Here is a 17,627-nt window from a genome sequence, read left to right as displayed (position 1 = left end):
GAGAAAAAGGTCACAGCTGAAGCGCTCTTGATCCATGAACAAACTCTGCATTGCCAGCCACTTTTCAACTGAAATGACAGCATCTAATAATCTGCCACGCTATTTGTCAACGTGTGACAATTACTGTCGTGTGTGTGACCTGGTCCAGATGTTTTGTAGTTGCGGGTGTCGGCGACGCTGACATCGGCAGACGTTTTGTATCCTCGATGCTTTTTCTCACTGAGTGAAGCATCGGGACAGATGTGAGAGTGATGGTCAGGTTGCCGCCATCCAGTGTCATCGTGACGTTCTTGGATTTAGCGTTGCGATGAGATGGGACAAGCACTTAGGGACTGATTAAGCCTCATCATCATCACTGTCTCGCCTGCATCTAATGACTCAATGGAATGGGGATGGGGAGGGGGGGGGGGGGGTGCAGTTCACTATTGTTTGTCGAACTGCGACCAAAATGGCTTTCAACAAAAACAAAAAAGGCTCTTGTACAATGTTTGTTCCGTTACTAGTGGCAAGAAGTAATTTTTAAGTGATTCTCGGCAGAAAGCCGCTGACAAAAAAAAATAAAACGAAGTAAGGAAAAGCAGAATTAAGAACGATTCCCTCTTGCTTTCCTTTCTAAGTAGGCTAACAAAAAACCTCAAGCTCCAAAAAGAAGCTCATACCAAGAAAAAAAATATATAACTCTCTGACAAGCATCTAAGAGTGATTACATAATTTCTTTGGCTGCAGGATTTAAATGAAGCAATGCTGGGATGACACTTTTCCGTATATGTTCCACTCTTATTGCTTTTCTATTTCTTTTTTTCTACATACTGTTATGTTTTGGTATGGGACATTGCTCTGGGCTCTCTGGAACCCTTACTATCCCATTTTGCGACAGATTTCAAGTCAAACCTCCAGCTTACTCAGTTGAATTCTTCTTTTTAGGGTGGGGGTGTTCATTCTAGTGAGAGGTGGTCCAAGTTGATGACCTAAGGGTCAAGTAAAGCACGATTGCAAGACGACATCTTGCAGCTGTCCGGGAAGCTCTTGAGAGCCCCCAGAAGGAAATTAGTTCAGTTGAAAGGACATTTGAGCTGCTCTGTTTATTCTTTTGTGCCACTGAGACAGAGGAGAAGCAGCTCAAATGTTAGCGCACAGATGTTCGGGTCGGCCTTTTATGATGGTTTCAAGGTCACCGACGTGACTGAGAACGCTTCTTGTCATTTTTATTGTGACGAATGATTTGAAACTCATTCAAACAAACACTCAATACAACCACTTGCTAATGTCCTTCCAGCGACAGTGTCAGCTCCAGATAGCTTCCGAATTGGCTGTTGTTTCATTTCACTTCAAAAATCATCAGCTGACCCTGTCATTGATCAAACAGATAAGTATCTGGCATTGGAAATTTTGGACAGCTTAACATCTCCTCCTATCAAATGAAACTTTTCTAAGCATTTGAAAAAACGGTCCAACTACTGACTTGGATCGTCTGTGTATACCGCGCGTTGTTTTGAGGTTTGGGTTCAGCTGTCATGAGGAGTAAGTGTGGATACTTCACTTATACTTTACTTATATATATATATATATATATATATATATATATATATATATATATATATATGTATATATATATACATACATACAGTATATTTATTTACTTAAATATACACAAACGAGATGACACGATAATCGAAAAATGTTGTTACTTTGGTTGTTCGACTGTTGATACACGCATGCAAACACACACACACACACACACACACACACACACACACACATATATATAATATTGTTTAATTATCGTGTCATCCTATGTCATCGTCACCCGCTTCATCACCGCCTCTTCTTTTCTCTTTTTTGCCTTTTCGAGCCAATCTTACGTTTTTGGGTTGTAATGTTTTCAACAAATGACCGTTTCAATAACTCCTTTCGAAATTTCTACCTGCTCTATTTTCTTTACATTCATCACTCTTTATTAGTCTTCACGTCCTTTTTCTGTAATACGCTGGACTTGCTTTAGGAGGGACAGGAGTGTAACTCAAAGCTCAAGAGAGAGACAGAACAAGTGAGGGTACTGTGGGCTCGAAGCTGATTTTCAACACTACTCCAACCCAAGCAACTACTCCGAATAAAATTAACCTCCTGGGCAATGTCTGACTTTTCAACAAGCGTCGCAGTGACATGTGATGTCTTTTACAGGGTGAGGTGTTGTGAATCCTGAGAGGAGAGGGCTCCTGAGGGGGAGACAAGATGGCGTCCAACCACATCCTACGAAGCTACTCCATCATTCCGTGTTTCATCTTTGTAGAGGTGAGAATTTGCAAGAAGCACGACATGTACACAGAGCATGAAAATCTACACACTGAATGTGAAGGAATTCTAATCTAGAATCGGGAGATGCATGTGCATGGGAGAATTATTTAACCACTAGCAAAATGACCTTGTCCGGTAAATTTTAAACGGCTAAGTGGAGCATGAAGTGTCGGGATGAGTGGAAAGCAGAATGCGTGCGCCATCCTCTATATTTAATTACCTTGTAGCGCAGGCTCGGAAATCAGGGGGATGTCTCAAGGCGCCCACAACACTCTCTGCTTCTCTCTCCAGCCCCCACCACCAACTACTAGTTAACATTCTCATTTCCCTGAGAGAAATCCTCCATAATTTGGTGTGATATGACTGCACGATGACCATTTGACCTGATGCATTCTCCTCGACTGACCTCTAAGTTTCGGACACTCATCCCTCCGCATTTTGTGTGTTATTTTAAATTTGCTGAGCTCCACCTTGTATTCAGGGCAGCCTTTGCACTTGTTATGTAAGAATCACATGACACTTCTGAATCTCTTTTCGCACCCGCCGGACAACAACCAAAGGACCTGAATAACATGAAAACGCATAGTATGACCCCAAAAATGTGTGTCATTCTGTGACTATTTTGCAAGCAAGACATTTTTGCACAGCATGTTCACACTCGAATATGAGACCATCCTCGTAACTGATTATGATATTGATACGGCCTGAATACAGACCAGTGGGAAGTGGGATCCCACAGGCGCAGGCTCAGGTAAATGACGTATAATAAAATAAAATAAAAAAGTATTGACAGAAAAGCGAGATACCAAGAAAGTAAACATAAATCGCTGGCAACAAAAACCTGGAAAAACTAAACATGGAACAAAAAGCGATAGCAAAAGGCGAGGTCAGACTACACATGCTCAACGGAATGAAAAAACTTCAATTACACAAGCGAAAAAACCAAAAGAAATGTGACACTCCGACAGGATAAACGCGTACCGTACACAAAAATCAAAGCGATGACAAGAAAAACAACTATAAACAAGAGCTAGGAGTCTAGAAAATGGCATTTCAGAGATCAAGAGCAACAATCCGACAAGGAGGCTTGATTGTGGCAGTCCTTAAATATATTGGTGCTTGATTGCATGATGAGAGACAGGTGCGCAGGCGAAGGGTATATATTATTTTGACTATTTTGCAGTGAGTCACATTGACCCTTGAACATTTTTGTTCTACCAAAGAAACAAAGTTCATGAGGTTTTTTTTGTCCCTCATAAATTGTACTTCATTCATTCTCTGTGGGTCAATTTGCCCTTGAAAATATATTTCACCCTTTCGTGCACTCGCTAACCGACAGTTATCAAAGTCAAGGCCCCGGTCGCCAGATCTGGCCCGCCACATCATTTTACGTGGCCCGCGAAAGCAAATCAAGCATGTCAAGTTCCATGACGCTTGCAAAAGTCTGAACCAAAATTTCAAATTGTCACATGTAATCTACATTGGTTTTGACTTCTAATTTTAAAACTAGTAATCCATCAATTTGTTGTGTATCTAATATGGGGAGGTGATTAAACACTTGGTTTCCCAGAATTCGTAACGGCCCACCAAGGGAAATCATTACTACAATGTGGCGCGCAACAAAAAATGAATTTGACACCCTTGTTCTAACATGATAAGCTGTCCACTGTCAGGTGTCTTGGCTTGAACTCGGTGTGCAGTTTTCATTTGGACATTGCTAATAACGCTGTGCAATTCGTCTCTTTACAGGGTATTAGACGACAAAAGAGGGGTCGGTTAGTGACCGTTAATTGTGTCGGTGACAACATCCGCGGAGTAATATAGCGTAGGTGGTCAAGCCTGCCAAAAGCTTCAAATTATTCTGTGTTGAGGCTGAAATAAATCCCAATGCTCAACAGCAGAGTGCTTGTAAAACACACATACCGCTCAGGCCTATAACGAGTCTTGGAGGATTTCACACATTTTCACCAGTCAAAACAGTTCCCGTGTCTGTAATTAACATGCATGTGATCAGATTTTCTCAAAATATCCCAAAAGAGCAAGAATGATTGTTATCAGTGAGCTCCCGTTTTTCATTGGCCGTACATTCCAGAATCCGCGATAGATAAATAGTTCCACATTTGCCAGTGCATGAATGGATGTTGCTGCTGATCTGCTGTAATCTTGCACCCTGAAATTGCCTGTCAGGAACACATGGGTCTTTTTTATTAATTGATTAATTAATTAATCAATCAATCAATTAATTAATCATACAATTAATTATTGTCACACATCCAGAGTGGAGCAGCTGGCCTGTGAAGTTTTGCGCAGTGTTGACATCTTATAGCCAATTTGTGACTTCCTTCCTTTCTTGAGCATCAAGAGCAAGTTTGTTTCCGCCTTTTGCCATTTACCTCTTTGTTGAAAAATAATGTAGGACAAAAGAGGCATCCAAATCCCAATGAGAATAAGATGGATGCTGAACTTCCTTCTCGGTGTGGTGATGTCACAATCAAATTTGGTAGGAAACTGGGGACTGACTCCGTAATTTCTTTCTGTTTGTTCTAAAGCAGGTCATGCATTAAGCGTGCTGATTGTATTTGACAATCCTTGAATCAGCAGGCACACCTCAGTCCCCTCCGAGGGACTCTTCTTGCGTGTTGTGCCCGCGCTTGCGTGGCTTTTCACAGCTGCTTCGTACATGCCCCAAAGACACGCGTGCGAGGTTAATTGAGGACTCTCAAGTCGAAATTGCCCATCGGTTTTGAATGTGACTGTGAATGATTGTATTTCCCGATATGCGGCTGATTGTTTGGTGACCAGTCCAAGACGTACTACCCATAACCATTTGCCGAGGTCAGTGGGGATTGGTTTCACCTTAACCGGGCCACTAATGAGGATAAGCAAGGCGACGTTAGGCTACAACACCTCTGGACTGTTTTGTAATGAGGGGGGGAGGGAAATGCACGAATCCGTTTTAATCCTGCTAACAAACACAAACACAAACGACGAGGCCAATGTACCCTTTCAGGTTTGCCCTTCAAAGTCACTCGGTATAATGGCTTGCTGCAGTAACTTCATAGCTTCTTTTTATGAGCGCCGGTGTCATCAGTCTGCCTTTCATCACAGTTGAGGAGGCACGACGCTGGTAGCAAAGAAGCACATCTGATGGAGCTGACACATTTCACAGAAAGGGACCTTTTGTCCAGGTAGAAAGGTGTCACATTAATGAGCCACATGAGCCCACATGACTTTGAGTCAACCGCATACAGTTCCTGCATGTGGAGGGCTGCATCGCCGAGTTGGTCCATTTTCCTCATGTGTTTATTTGGACGTCTTGTGCAGTCAGGTTCATATGTGTGCAGTTAGTGTGTTATCTGCGTTGGTCCACTGCAGCTTCCTCCCACTGGCTTAAAACATGCAAATTAGATTGTCTACACTCCGGTAACTTGTGCAGGTTAGATATCCCAACCAAATACATCTCATCATGACTCTATGAAGAGTAAACACTGCAGCAAATGGAGATGATGAAAGCATATAATGTATGTTGCAGTCATGCCTTGGGAATGTTGTTATCTATTTGCATACATAATTTGATGGAAGGTCGAGAGGAAATGCAATCACGCGAATGATACACACATGCCTGAGTGGCGCGAAAATGAATTCTAAGATGGTTTTATGCATTTCCTGAGTAAACATGACATTGTATCGAAATGATACATCTGTTGGCAGATGCACTTACATGATTTCAGTTAATCGCACTGCTAAAAAGTAGCAAAAAAAATGGATGACTGGATGGATACCACAAAGTGGTTACAATGGCAGAGAGAATTAAATAACTGCCTCTCCGAGACACTCACACACACACACACACACACACACACACATACACACTGTATCAACATGGCCATCTGGAGGAGGAGTATAGATGCCAAAGTATCATGCTTCCTTGTTTTCTCAGTCTGTACCCTGCTGGTTATTTAGTCCAGTCTGGTTCACACAACATGATATAAATCCTAATGGATCAAAAAGAAAATATTAATAAGATTAAAAATCCTTGAGAAATTGTTCAGTTTCCATTGTAGATGCAGTAGTAATTTGGAAAGTGCACTGACCTAATATAATGTATATTTAAGTCAAAACACACTTGGGGAGAAAACAAAAACAAATAAGAACAGTAGCTCATGCTCTGGACAATTTGTGTGCAAGTGAAGACATGGTTTGATATTTAAGTATGTATATATCAAATGAAATACTTTCTTCCGTGTTTTTCTGATTTATGGCGTCCAGTATCATTTACAAAAGCATTAAAAACAAGTGGATAAATCACTGTAAAATAAAGCCCCACTCCATTCAAACGCAATTTGATTTGTACTCTTGTTGAAGCTGAAGTGAGCTTTCAGAAGTAATTAATGACATCTAGTGTTGACAATCGGTATTGCAGAGATTTAGCTCGTAAAATAGAACAACCGGTCTCCTCCAGAAACAAATATTGAATATTGCACAAAGACAAGATATGTTCATTCATTCATCTTCTGTACCGCTTGATCCTCACTAGGGTCGCGGGGGGTGCTGGAGCCCATCCCAGCCGTCTCCGGGCAGTAGGCGGGGGACACCCTGAATCGGTTGCCAGCCAATCGCAGGGCACACATAGACGAACAACCATCCACGCTCACACTCACACCTAGGGACAATTTAGAGTGCTCAATCAGCCTGCCATGCATATTTTTGGAATGTGGGAGGAAACCGGAGCACCCGGATAAAACCCACGCAGGCCCGGGGAGAACATGCAAACTCCACACAGGGAGGCCGGAGCTGGAATCGAACCCGGTACCTCTGCACTGTGAAGCCGACGTGCTAACCACTGGACTACCGGGCTGCCACAAGATATGTTGTATCTATTAAATGGGTAGATGCACAGTCAAAGTAAGGCTTTAATGATTTCATTAATTTTCCTTTTGTGTTGTCACTCACACTGCCCCCCCCACCCCCGACACACACACAATAAAACATTAAACAGCGACGATGCAATTTGACGTGTTACCATTAGGTTTCATAAATCAAGTGTTGACATTATTCAGTATTACCGTATGTCGGATTTAGATCAGTTTCTCACGCTATGTGGATTTATATGATTGGGACCTTCTATTTTGACCAAATCCTTTGCGCGCTAACGTGAACTCGTCACACTGGTTTGCTATATAAAACCCGCAACTGATTGCCAGGAGGTTGCCTGCAATTTTGGCGCATTAGCGGTGAATACAAATGTGGAAGCTATTCACAGAGCCACTTCCAAAACGCTTCGATACGCCTTATCATTTTGCATTCGAGCCTGGGTTCGTTATCCCAAGACTAAATATACCATACTTTATAAAAAGAAGCAAACACGCCTGCAGCTGATTCTGGAAAGAGTGGGGTAAAAAGAGCAAAGACAAAAGCTTCTTGTTGGAGGGATGAAAAGGATGAGGGGGTGCAGGAGGAGGAGAGAGAAGGAGAGAGAGTAAGAGAGACTGTTTATGAGCGCGTTTTGGTGTTCAAAGCGTGCTAGACAAGCACAGCCGAGGAGACGAAAGGGTTGCATCCAGTTTTAGGGGAATCAACTTTGGAAATGGCAATTATGACAGATTCTTAGGTCATCGTGAGCTCACTCCAACATGTTCTTCTTCCAGCTTGTTATCATGTCTGGCACGGTGTTGCTGGCCTACTACATGGAGTGCACAGATCTTTTCAGCGTACACGTGCAAGGCTTCTTCTGCAACGACGCCGAATTAATGAAGCCGTACCCCGGGACGGAGGAGGCTAGCTTTGTACCCCCACTCATCTTGTACTGCGTGGTGGCCGCCGCTCCAACCGCTATTGTGAGTAAAAGTGTTTCATTGCCGAAAACTTTTTGCTCAGTGCTAACCAGTCTTTTCTATAACGCTTTTCATCACCAAGGTTGCAGGTGTGCTGCGGCGTATCTCAGGAGAAAAAACTCAAAATGTTCATTGAAATATCTTGAACGTGACAAAACTGGAATTGACCAAAATGAATTTTGGTGGACCGCAAAAGCTTCTCGGTGAATTTCTTTTGGACAGATTGAGACACAACGCGAGCTTTTTGGATAATCACATCAGCTCAGTATTTACAGATACAAGAAAAGTGTCAAAAAATATTGCACTTCCTTTGGAACAAGAGGAAGTTTGGTCACGTTCTGGGGCTGCTTCGCTAAATTCAGCACTGGTTGTATTGCCTGTGTGCTGGTTGTAATGAAATCTCCAAGTCGTCAACAGGTGCAGACGTTTCACTGAGGGTTACATAAATCTTTTGATGACAGTGATTGCCTTCAAAAGTTGTGTACTAACACAGTAATTCTAAAGTGTACTTTTTGTCCAGGCTAGCATCTTTTTTTTTCAATAATTCTACTGGGTCATGAATAAATAAAAGCCTGATTTATATTAATTTTAACTTTTGACGGTTTCAAGATATTTCAATGACCACTGTGGGCTTTATACTTTCGTCAGTGGGAGGGTACACTTTACTTATTTAACTGCCTTTAGACATTTTGTGCAATTTTGATACGTAATTTGATGTGACTCCATCATTAATATATTCTGGAATGCACTTGTAATCGTGTATATTTATCAGTGTTGTCAAGTGATTAACATTTGTTTAACTAATTATGGCACGATTATCTGTAATTAATCACGATTAATCGCATTTTTTCTACTTCTACTATTTTAAACCAAGCTTGGAACAGATATTGAGTAAAATCTTTGGACTGAATAAAAAATAATCTAATCGAAAGTACGTATCGATTAGACAACTGCTATAATAGCTTTCTTTGAATAAGACTTTCCTGGGCCCCCTCAACTAAAGCACACAAAGGAAATAAAATCAATATGTGTTATTTTTTATCTGAAAGTGGGAGGACCGTGGATGAAACGGTGCCCTCTGCTGTCAGCTGAGAGCATATAAAACCTTGGTCTACTCCACACAACAGCAACTGAGATTCCAGGCGCCCTCCCACCCAACTACTGATCTGGCAACCTGCCGAAACGAGATTAGGTATTCTTGGGCTAGTATAGCCGTAGGCATCTTTGAGATACAAAAATTCTCTTCTCCAGAAATGGGACAACTAGCAAACATCTCCGTGTCCTAAGTATGAGAACCCACTAAGAGCACACTGGTGTTTTTCAACCAGTGTAATAATTTTATAAATATACTTGACTTGTACTGTACAACAATACGGGTTCTGTTTCTATACCAGGGTATGACTATTTAAAAAAAATGCTTTATAATCATTCTGCACATAAAATTAAACAGATCTTGATCTGAAATAAATGTGTTATGTTGTGGTAGCAATTACCAATTGAATCTAAACCATATTTTAAACCTCTGACACACACAGTATACAGGTAACCATATTTACTGAGCTGTGCTGAGTATCATGAGTAGGATCATCATCATTGGATGATGACGACGCCACTATAATTACAAATGAACGTAACTATGACCTGTCAGAAAGACGAGGTGACCATAGTTGTTGTGAAGGCGCGAATTGCTCGAATGGAGAATTTGTTGTCATATTTACCGCTACTTTGTTTCCCTACTCTGTAAGCTACACACAGTTACACAGCATTAAAGACTGGTTTCAATTCAACCTGGCGGATTCAGTTCATCACACATTTCCACGGTTAGCTGATGAAATATGATTGAAATCTTTTTTTTATTGCTTTCTATGAGCAGACGTAACGAAAGTAATGAATTTGAAGTGGTAAGTCAAAGCATCATTGGTCTTTAAAGCTAACACAGACACTCAGTCTTGGGGATGTTTTATTTGACGAGACATTTCAATCTGCTGGAGCCGTTAAGATGAATGGAGTGCGTTGGTTGTTGATTGAATTATTTGAAATTGGTGTCTTTTAATTGCCAATTGGACAAAATGCCCGTGCATTAACTTTTCTCGGGCAGCTTCATTCAATTTAATGAGATTTCACGATGAACCGTTTTTGCCACGTTTCAAATGCCGTAAAAAGAAGTGGCAAACGTCTGCCAGTAGGTGTCAGTGTTTCTCCGTTCTGGTTGTCTAGCTTGCTGGACATCGTTGATAAACTTGGTTCTAATTTGGACTATTTTATGCATTTGGTTGTAAAAACAGTAAAAACAACACACGTGCAGGCACACACACAAACACACACACACACACACACATTTGTCACGAGTGAGGATAAGAAATGCAGAAAATGGATGGAATGGATAAATGATGTATTCAAGGATTTTGGAAATTCATACATCGTCGTCTTCATGAAAATAATGTCATGCGTCACAAGGTTACACTGATCGAGGAACTATGCTTTGTGATCTACAAAAACAAGATCTGGAAGTATGTTAATTTGTCGTATCCATTTGCCACCTGAGCTAATTACTGTGCCTTATCAGTCCTTTGCTTCATACACACCAGATCCAGAGGAGCATCGTGATTGGCCAGGATATGTGCCAGTCAATGTGATTAGTGGAGAGTGCTCATGACTGACGGCCTTTTTCCATCTTCCCCTAATTTCATTTTTCATGTGATTATTTACACAAAGCTATCTGCAAACCTTATGAATCCATTTAGAGGCCTGTCCCCCGTCACGCTTCACTCCCCCCATCCCCCCCAGGAGTGCTGCGTCAGCTACCCGTGTTCAATTTAACACCACTCATCACTTCCTCTTTTACCTCGTACACATGTATTTTCTCTTCTTCCTAATTGTGCCCTCCGAGAGTGCTTTGTCAGGAGTTAAAGTTGACTCTGCACATCGCTCGTCTCCTCATGCGTCTGAAACCACGCCAATCAGAACTCCTGATGGCAAGGATGGGATGTTAGCCAATTAGCAAACAGCCTGGAGTGTATACGGAATGTTCTCCGATGCCTCTTGTTTGAAAGTTTCTCTCTTTTGCTTGTATGTATTTGTTACCTGCACTCAAACTATTCAAAAGACTGCTGCAAAAAAATAAATAAATAAAAATCTCGACATAGCCCTGAATTGATCAATCACCTCGAGCATGCATTCTGCTACCGAGCCAAAAATATATTTAAATGTGTTTTGTTTCATAACAAATAATGAATGAATTTATGTTGTCATTGGCATTGGAAGAGAAATTAGAACTTTTAAAAGTCCATCAGATGAAAAAAGACGGCGGATTCCAGTGAGCAGGAAAATGAAATCCTGATGGGCACGTTTCACAGCCTCACAATGGGGAGATCTGGGTTCAAATGCTCTTTGCTTGCATGTGGTTTCTCTGGGCACTCTGGCTTCCTCCCACTTTCCCAAAACATCCACCTGAGGCTAATTGAATACTGTATTCCAAATTTCTGTAGTTGAAAAGTCAAGTGTGAATGTTTGTCCGTAGGTGACCTGCGATTGGCTGGCGACAAGAAAAAAATGAAATCCTGAAGAAAAACACTGTAAAATGAGAGTGGGAAAGGGCTTTCATGCATAACTGATTTATGTATTGAGTTATTTGTTTCTTCCTTGAAGGGAGACATATTTGTTTCACAATTTTGGCCATTATCTTGCTAGATGACAAGATTAAGCCAAAAGGCTGCAGTGCAAGAAAACAAATACCGCACAGAATTGATTGGTTGCATCAGCAGTTACCAAAATGACTTTTTGCCATCATCATTTTGAATTGCATCCCACTTCTGGCTTTTGGAATCCAGCTGGCTGCACGCCTGCACACAGCTTGCAACGGTAAAGCTAAGCGAAGGATGATATGTGCACTGTACTTAAGTTGGAGAAACAAAATCCCAAAGAATGTTGTGTTACCTCAAATAATTGAGTTTGTTTGGTGGTCACAAAGGGTTTGCTCTTTGGCAGCACCTCACAATGGAAGGAAAAGTCAACATTCATCAATGGTGGCTTCCCTCCAGGGATGTCGGCATGTCGTACTTAGCGTGTGAAGAAGTCGATATGCACCAAAAGAGTGGGCTGAATATGATGGCCGGCTGTAATCCGTCATTTTAATGTCACAGGTGAAGTGTTTTATGGACTTTCAAGGGTATTGCCAACCTGCGCTTCTGTTAATTACTCTGCCAGTGTTATGAAGACACATGAAGCTGCTCTTTGTGTTTCCCGTCAGGGAACGTTTGCGGTTAAATGTGAACAAGTCACATCATTTGTTTCTGTGTGCCAAGCAAAATGTGTTCGGGCACATGTTTCTCTATTTAGGATGAATGCATGAATTTGTATTCACCTTATGGCAGGCAATTCCGGTATGCGTTTATGTCACAATGAGTTTGAGAGCCGCACGCTGGTTGTCAGGCATCGTCCATTTGAAGATTTAGCCTTCGTGATGATGACTCGATGGGATGTGAACCTGCCCTAAAGCCTTCAACAAATCCGAGCCACAACATGTACAACACAACAGTTTGTGTGCCTTCAATATTAAAAAAGAAAAACGCATCACCAAATGACCACATAGCCAAAGATGAGACAAGTTTTGTTCTTGGCATCTATTAATCCTTTATCTTCACCTTTATTCTCCAAATAGATCCGGGAGAAGGAATTAGTAACACACCCAAGACCACAGACAAATCGGTCACAGAAGGTTTTGGAGACAGCCGACAATCGTATCTTTGCTGACTTTCATGGCAAAGGAGTAAATCGGATGCAAATTGGGTTTGATTAACGGCTTTAATCTCGCCTTTAATCGACAGCGCCATGAAGAAAAAAAACAACTGGTGCTATCTGCATTTGAGTTAAAAACTAAAAATTAACTCTCCTCTCAGTGAGGAGCAGAGCAGTATTTTTATCTGTATAATAGCGCTAACAAACATGGACAAAGTTGGTCTGAGGGGGGGTTGTGTTAAAAAAAAAAACAGTGAAGGACATTGGGAGGGTCAGAGGAAAGTCTGTTATGAACACAAACACACCCCGCAGCCTTGCTCACTGGAGGAATTTCATTTCGTGTGTCCAGCAGCGGTTTTTCCATCAGAGGTAATGAAATGTCACTGCCGTAATAGAGCCGAGCAAAGACTGCATTAAGAAACGCTGCTTGTGTACACAAGAGCCGCCTACGAACTCAATGTTGTCTCTGGCCCGTATTGTAACACATCTCTCTTGTGTGTTTGTAGATTTTCGTTGGGGAGGTGTCCATGTACGCCATGAAATCCACACGGGAATCTCTCTTGGCCCAGGAGAAGACCATCGTAACTGGTGACTGTTGTTACCTCAACCCTCTTGTTCGCCGCGTCATACGCTTCATCGGTATGGACGCCTTGTCAAAGTCACACTTCTCACATATTCACAAATCGCAATTCATATTTGAGGTACTGGAAGCTTAACTTATTCATTGCATATACACAGTGCAATAAAGTATAAGCCCCTTTCCTGATTTCTGTGTTCTTTGCATATTTATCACACACGGTGATTTCATTTCATCAAACCAATTTTCATATCACAATGGGACAACCCCGTGAAATACAGAATGCAGTTTATAAATACCAATTTAATTATTTCGACCCCCCCCCCCCAAAAAAAAAAACAGTTTTCGGAAAGCTGAGTTATATTTCACAGGCACCCTAACATGACATTTGTTAAATCAAGAAATCACACAAATTTACATCCGGACTGGTAAGTTTGAAGGGTTTTTTTTCTTATATGTCTAAATAAATTACCGTATTTTCTGCATTATAAGACGTTTCGGATTATAAGGCACACCTTCAATGACTGACCTATTTTAAAACTGTTTTCATATATATGGTGCATCGCATTATAAAGCGCATAGAATAGAAGCTACAGTAGTGGCTGAGGCAGCGTATTTTTATTTTGGAAGCAATCGACCGTGTGCTGCTTAAGCCCATACTGCTGGGAACACCTGAATTCCTCGCCTAACTTATTTTTGTGTTTATGTAGCCTATATTGAATTGCTTCGTGAAATAAAATCACCAATTTCCATGAATAGAATGACACCACTTTCCAGCATACTGTCCTGTGTAGTTTTCCACATACGCTCCTTTAATTCTCTCCTGTAAAACTCTGAATGGGAAAAGCATTCAATATACACAATTTTTTTTCAAAACTGCACATCTGTAGATGCCAACGCATACATTTGAAAAATAATTCCATATACCTATAACTCTTGTACTGATGTCGTCGAGGCCTTCAGTTTGTTCTGCAGTTCCTCACACAGCGGTTCCTCACACAGTCTGCGTTGCCAAAACAGTCCCACAACAGATGGGACTATAAGCCAAAGTCATTTCATGGCTAAGCAAGCCTGATAATCAGCAGTTGTATTTCACAGTGAAATCAATACACGTGTTGCTAAGATTCAGTAGTCTGAAGTTGTCAATTGCAATAAGCATATTGGCCATCCACGTATCTGTGTGTGTTAGGCGGACTTAAATGCATGCAAGCAAAGTAGGAAAGCAGGGCATTATAGATCTCAAAGCATCCTTTATTTTCCAAAACAAAAACAAACAAAAACATGCAAACAAGTTATGAGGAACAAATAAAAATACAAATTCAACCATTCAACCGACGGCAGCTCGAACAACTCAATTCAACCGTGATTATCGAGCATGCGACATGGAAAAATAGGCAGTCAGGGAAAACATAACCAACAAAATCTAATCCAAAGTAAATAAACCAAGCACTGATCATTACGGATCAATTTGAATTAGCTAGAAAAGCCACAACATTGCAAGAAGAAGGACAGACTTGAAGAGCAAGTGGAGACCAAAACAGATTCACACACACGCACACCCAAAAAAACAGAAAAGGAGTCGACAATTAATCTTAATGAACCGACTCAATGGCACCAATAAAGCCGATTAAATCTGAATCGATAATTTTGCAAGCCATTTAAGCATGCTTCAACCCCTTCCTTGCTAGTGGACTTCTTTCTATTTGCTTTTGCTAACACCTCTAATGTTTCACCCTGTTTGACATAAAATAAAATAAAATAAAATAAAATAAAAAAATAAAAATAAAATAAAATAAAATATCTAGCTCTCCTAGGCTCTGTTCAGGCTGCAGGCCTAAATGCTCAATTGTTTTGTTTTGTTTGTTTGTTTGTTTGTTTGTTTGTTTGTTTGTTTGTTTGTTTTGCTGTGTTTTTGTGGGGCATGGGGTGGGGGGGTGTAATATGATTGCAAAAATTAGTACACCACAAATCAAAAGTTTGGATATCTTTGACTAGTAGTGTGTATTTGTATTACCACTGTAACATTATGCAACAGTTTTTGAGCATTAATGCAGTAAAAAAAAAATACTTGAATACTGATTATTAAAATGCACGTCACATAACACTGCAGTAAAATAATAATAAAAAAATATTGAAATAAAAGTTTAAAAATTAATATTTCTGACAGAATTAAATGTGAATGTATTGCACGAATATAAAGTAAAGTAAAGGTAAATACAACTGAGCTAAACTTGGACAGTGCTTCATACCCCTAGAGGGAGCACTTCTACACTGTTTGAAAATGCTCCAATAACGGTTTTATATCCTTTTGTTAAATGTCAGGATTTTATGCTCCACATAGCTGCAAACTTCATCATTCTAACCAATCACTTGTCCGATGAAGGCTTTATTGAGAATACGACAAAGTTGTTTAGTTTTCATTAGCAGTAAACTAATAATCATTTATTTATGCACTTGCCCAGTGTGTCATAACAGCAAATTAAAATGGCCTTTCATCAGTGGGCAACAGGCTTTCTGTTACATCGCCGCGCCGCATCTAGTGGGGTAAACTACATTTATTTGAGCGTATATCATCCAGGTTATTACTTTAATTAAGTAAAGGTGTTGAAATGGTGGCATTTTCTGCAGTGGAGATGCTGATTTTGGCCGGGCCGCCGAGCCCGTAGCCCAATTTCACACTGTATGTCAACCCTGTCATGAAATAATGTTGTGCAACGCTTTTCCACTTTTCACAATATTATTCTTTGTGTGTCCGTAGGTGTGTTTGCGTTTGGCCTGTTTGCCACAGACATTTTCGTCAATGCGGGCCAGGTGGTCACGGGTGGTCTCTCGCCCTACTTTCTGTCCGTGTGCAAGCCCAACTACACCGGCAACGAATGCCGTTTGAACCAGCAGTTTATCACAAACAGCAACATCTGTACCGGCAACCCCATAATTGTCGGGAATGCCCGCCGCTCTTTTCCATCCAAAGACGCCTCCCTGAGCGTTTACTCTGCTGTTTACCTGACGGTGGGATTTTTTTCCTTTACTTTCATGTCATTGTGTTCATTTTAAATATTGACTGCTGTTGGAAGGTTTACATGCCTCCACTTAAGTATTCTTTAGGAGGGAGCAGGCATTTTGGGTCCTGTTTACCCAGCCCCTAAAAAAATGTTCAAAGGATTGTTTCCAGGCAGAGCTTTTCGGGAAAACATCAACTTGTAGTCTCGCTGACCAAAATGCCTTTCAGCTACTACAAAATAGTGTGTGTGTGTGTGTGTGTGTGTGTGTGTGTGTGTGTGTGTGTGTGTTTGTGCGTGTGTGCGTGTGTGTGTGTTAATAAACTGAAGTAGCAATCCACAGAGGTGTTTGTTCTTGCGGGTAGAGCAATACATCCTCGAAACACTGTTGAAAAAGTGTCACAATTCAAAACATTGCCTTGACCACATCTGGCATGTGAAATAAACCATACAACATTAAATCTTGCAAACCTCTCTCAACACCTCTCACAAAAGCCAAGTGCAAAGGCCACATTTGAAAAAATATATACCGTATTTTCTGCACTATAAGGTGCAGCGGAGAATAAGCCGCACCTCCAATGAAGGGCCTATTTTAAAATGGCTTTCTTATATAGGGCGCACTGCATTATAAGGTGCATAGAATAGAAACTACAATAATGGATGCACTTGTGTTATGCATCCACCAGATGGGGCTACATCTAATGGGGCTAAAGGGATTCAATACAATACATCTTTATATTGTGCTTTCACAACTGTTGCAGCTATAACAAAGCGCTTCACAGAACATTTTAAATACTATGACCAAGAAATCTGAATATTGAACCTTATATGAGGCGCATCGGTTAATAAGGCGCACTGTTTGCTTTTGAGAAAATTAAATGATTTTAGGTGCGCCTTATCATACGGAATATACGGTATATATTTTCCTAGCTCCTGGGAAAATAGAATCGACGGCCACACACAAAGGGAGGAAAGAAAACAATGCTCTTCACATGAAAAGCCATTTGTCGGAATGCTAAAACCCACATTTCGGGATGTGTAATATGTTTACATCAGCGGTGCTCTCAACATAGCCCAGGAGCCAATATGAATTTACATCTTTTTAAATTGCGTGATACATTTTCACAAAATGAAATCAGTACACATTAAGTGATAACATCATTAGGCATCTTCGATTGTGAAATA

The 17,627-nt window shown here is 40.8% G+C and overlaps 1 protein-coding gene across 2 annotated transcripts in view; it reads left to right on the top strand.

The window, feature by feature from the left end:
* plppr1 (phospholipid phosphatase related 1) overlaps positions 1 to 17,627 on the top strand; it is a 29,999-nt gene that overhangs the window by 7,592 nt on the left and 4,780 nt on the right. For both annotated transcript variants that reach the window (XM_052050312.1, XM_052050313.1), the window contains exons 2-5: positions 2,182 to 2,292; positions 7,944 to 8,132; positions 13,373 to 13,505; positions 16,202 to 16,452. In XM_052050312.1, the coding sequence (XP_051906272.1) occupies positions 2,233 to 2,292; positions 7,944 to 8,132; positions 13,373 to 13,505; positions 16,202 to 16,452 (633 nt within the window). In that variant the 5' untranslated portion in view covers positions 2,182 to 2,232. The remainder of the gene's footprint in view (positions 1 to 2,181; positions 2,293 to 7,943; positions 8,133 to 13,372; positions 13,506 to 16,201; positions 16,453 to 17,627) is intronic.

This window comes from Hippocampus zosterae, chromosome 18 (genome assembly GCF_025434085.1).
Source record: "Hippocampus zosterae strain Florida chromosome 18, ASM2543408v3, whole genome shotgun sequence".
In the NCBI taxonomy this organism is placed as follows: domain Eukaryota; kingdom Metazoa; phylum Chordata; class Actinopteri; order Syngnathiformes; family Syngnathidae; genus Hippocampus; species Hippocampus zosterae.
This window is presented reverse-complemented; position numbering and strand designations above follow the sequence as displayed.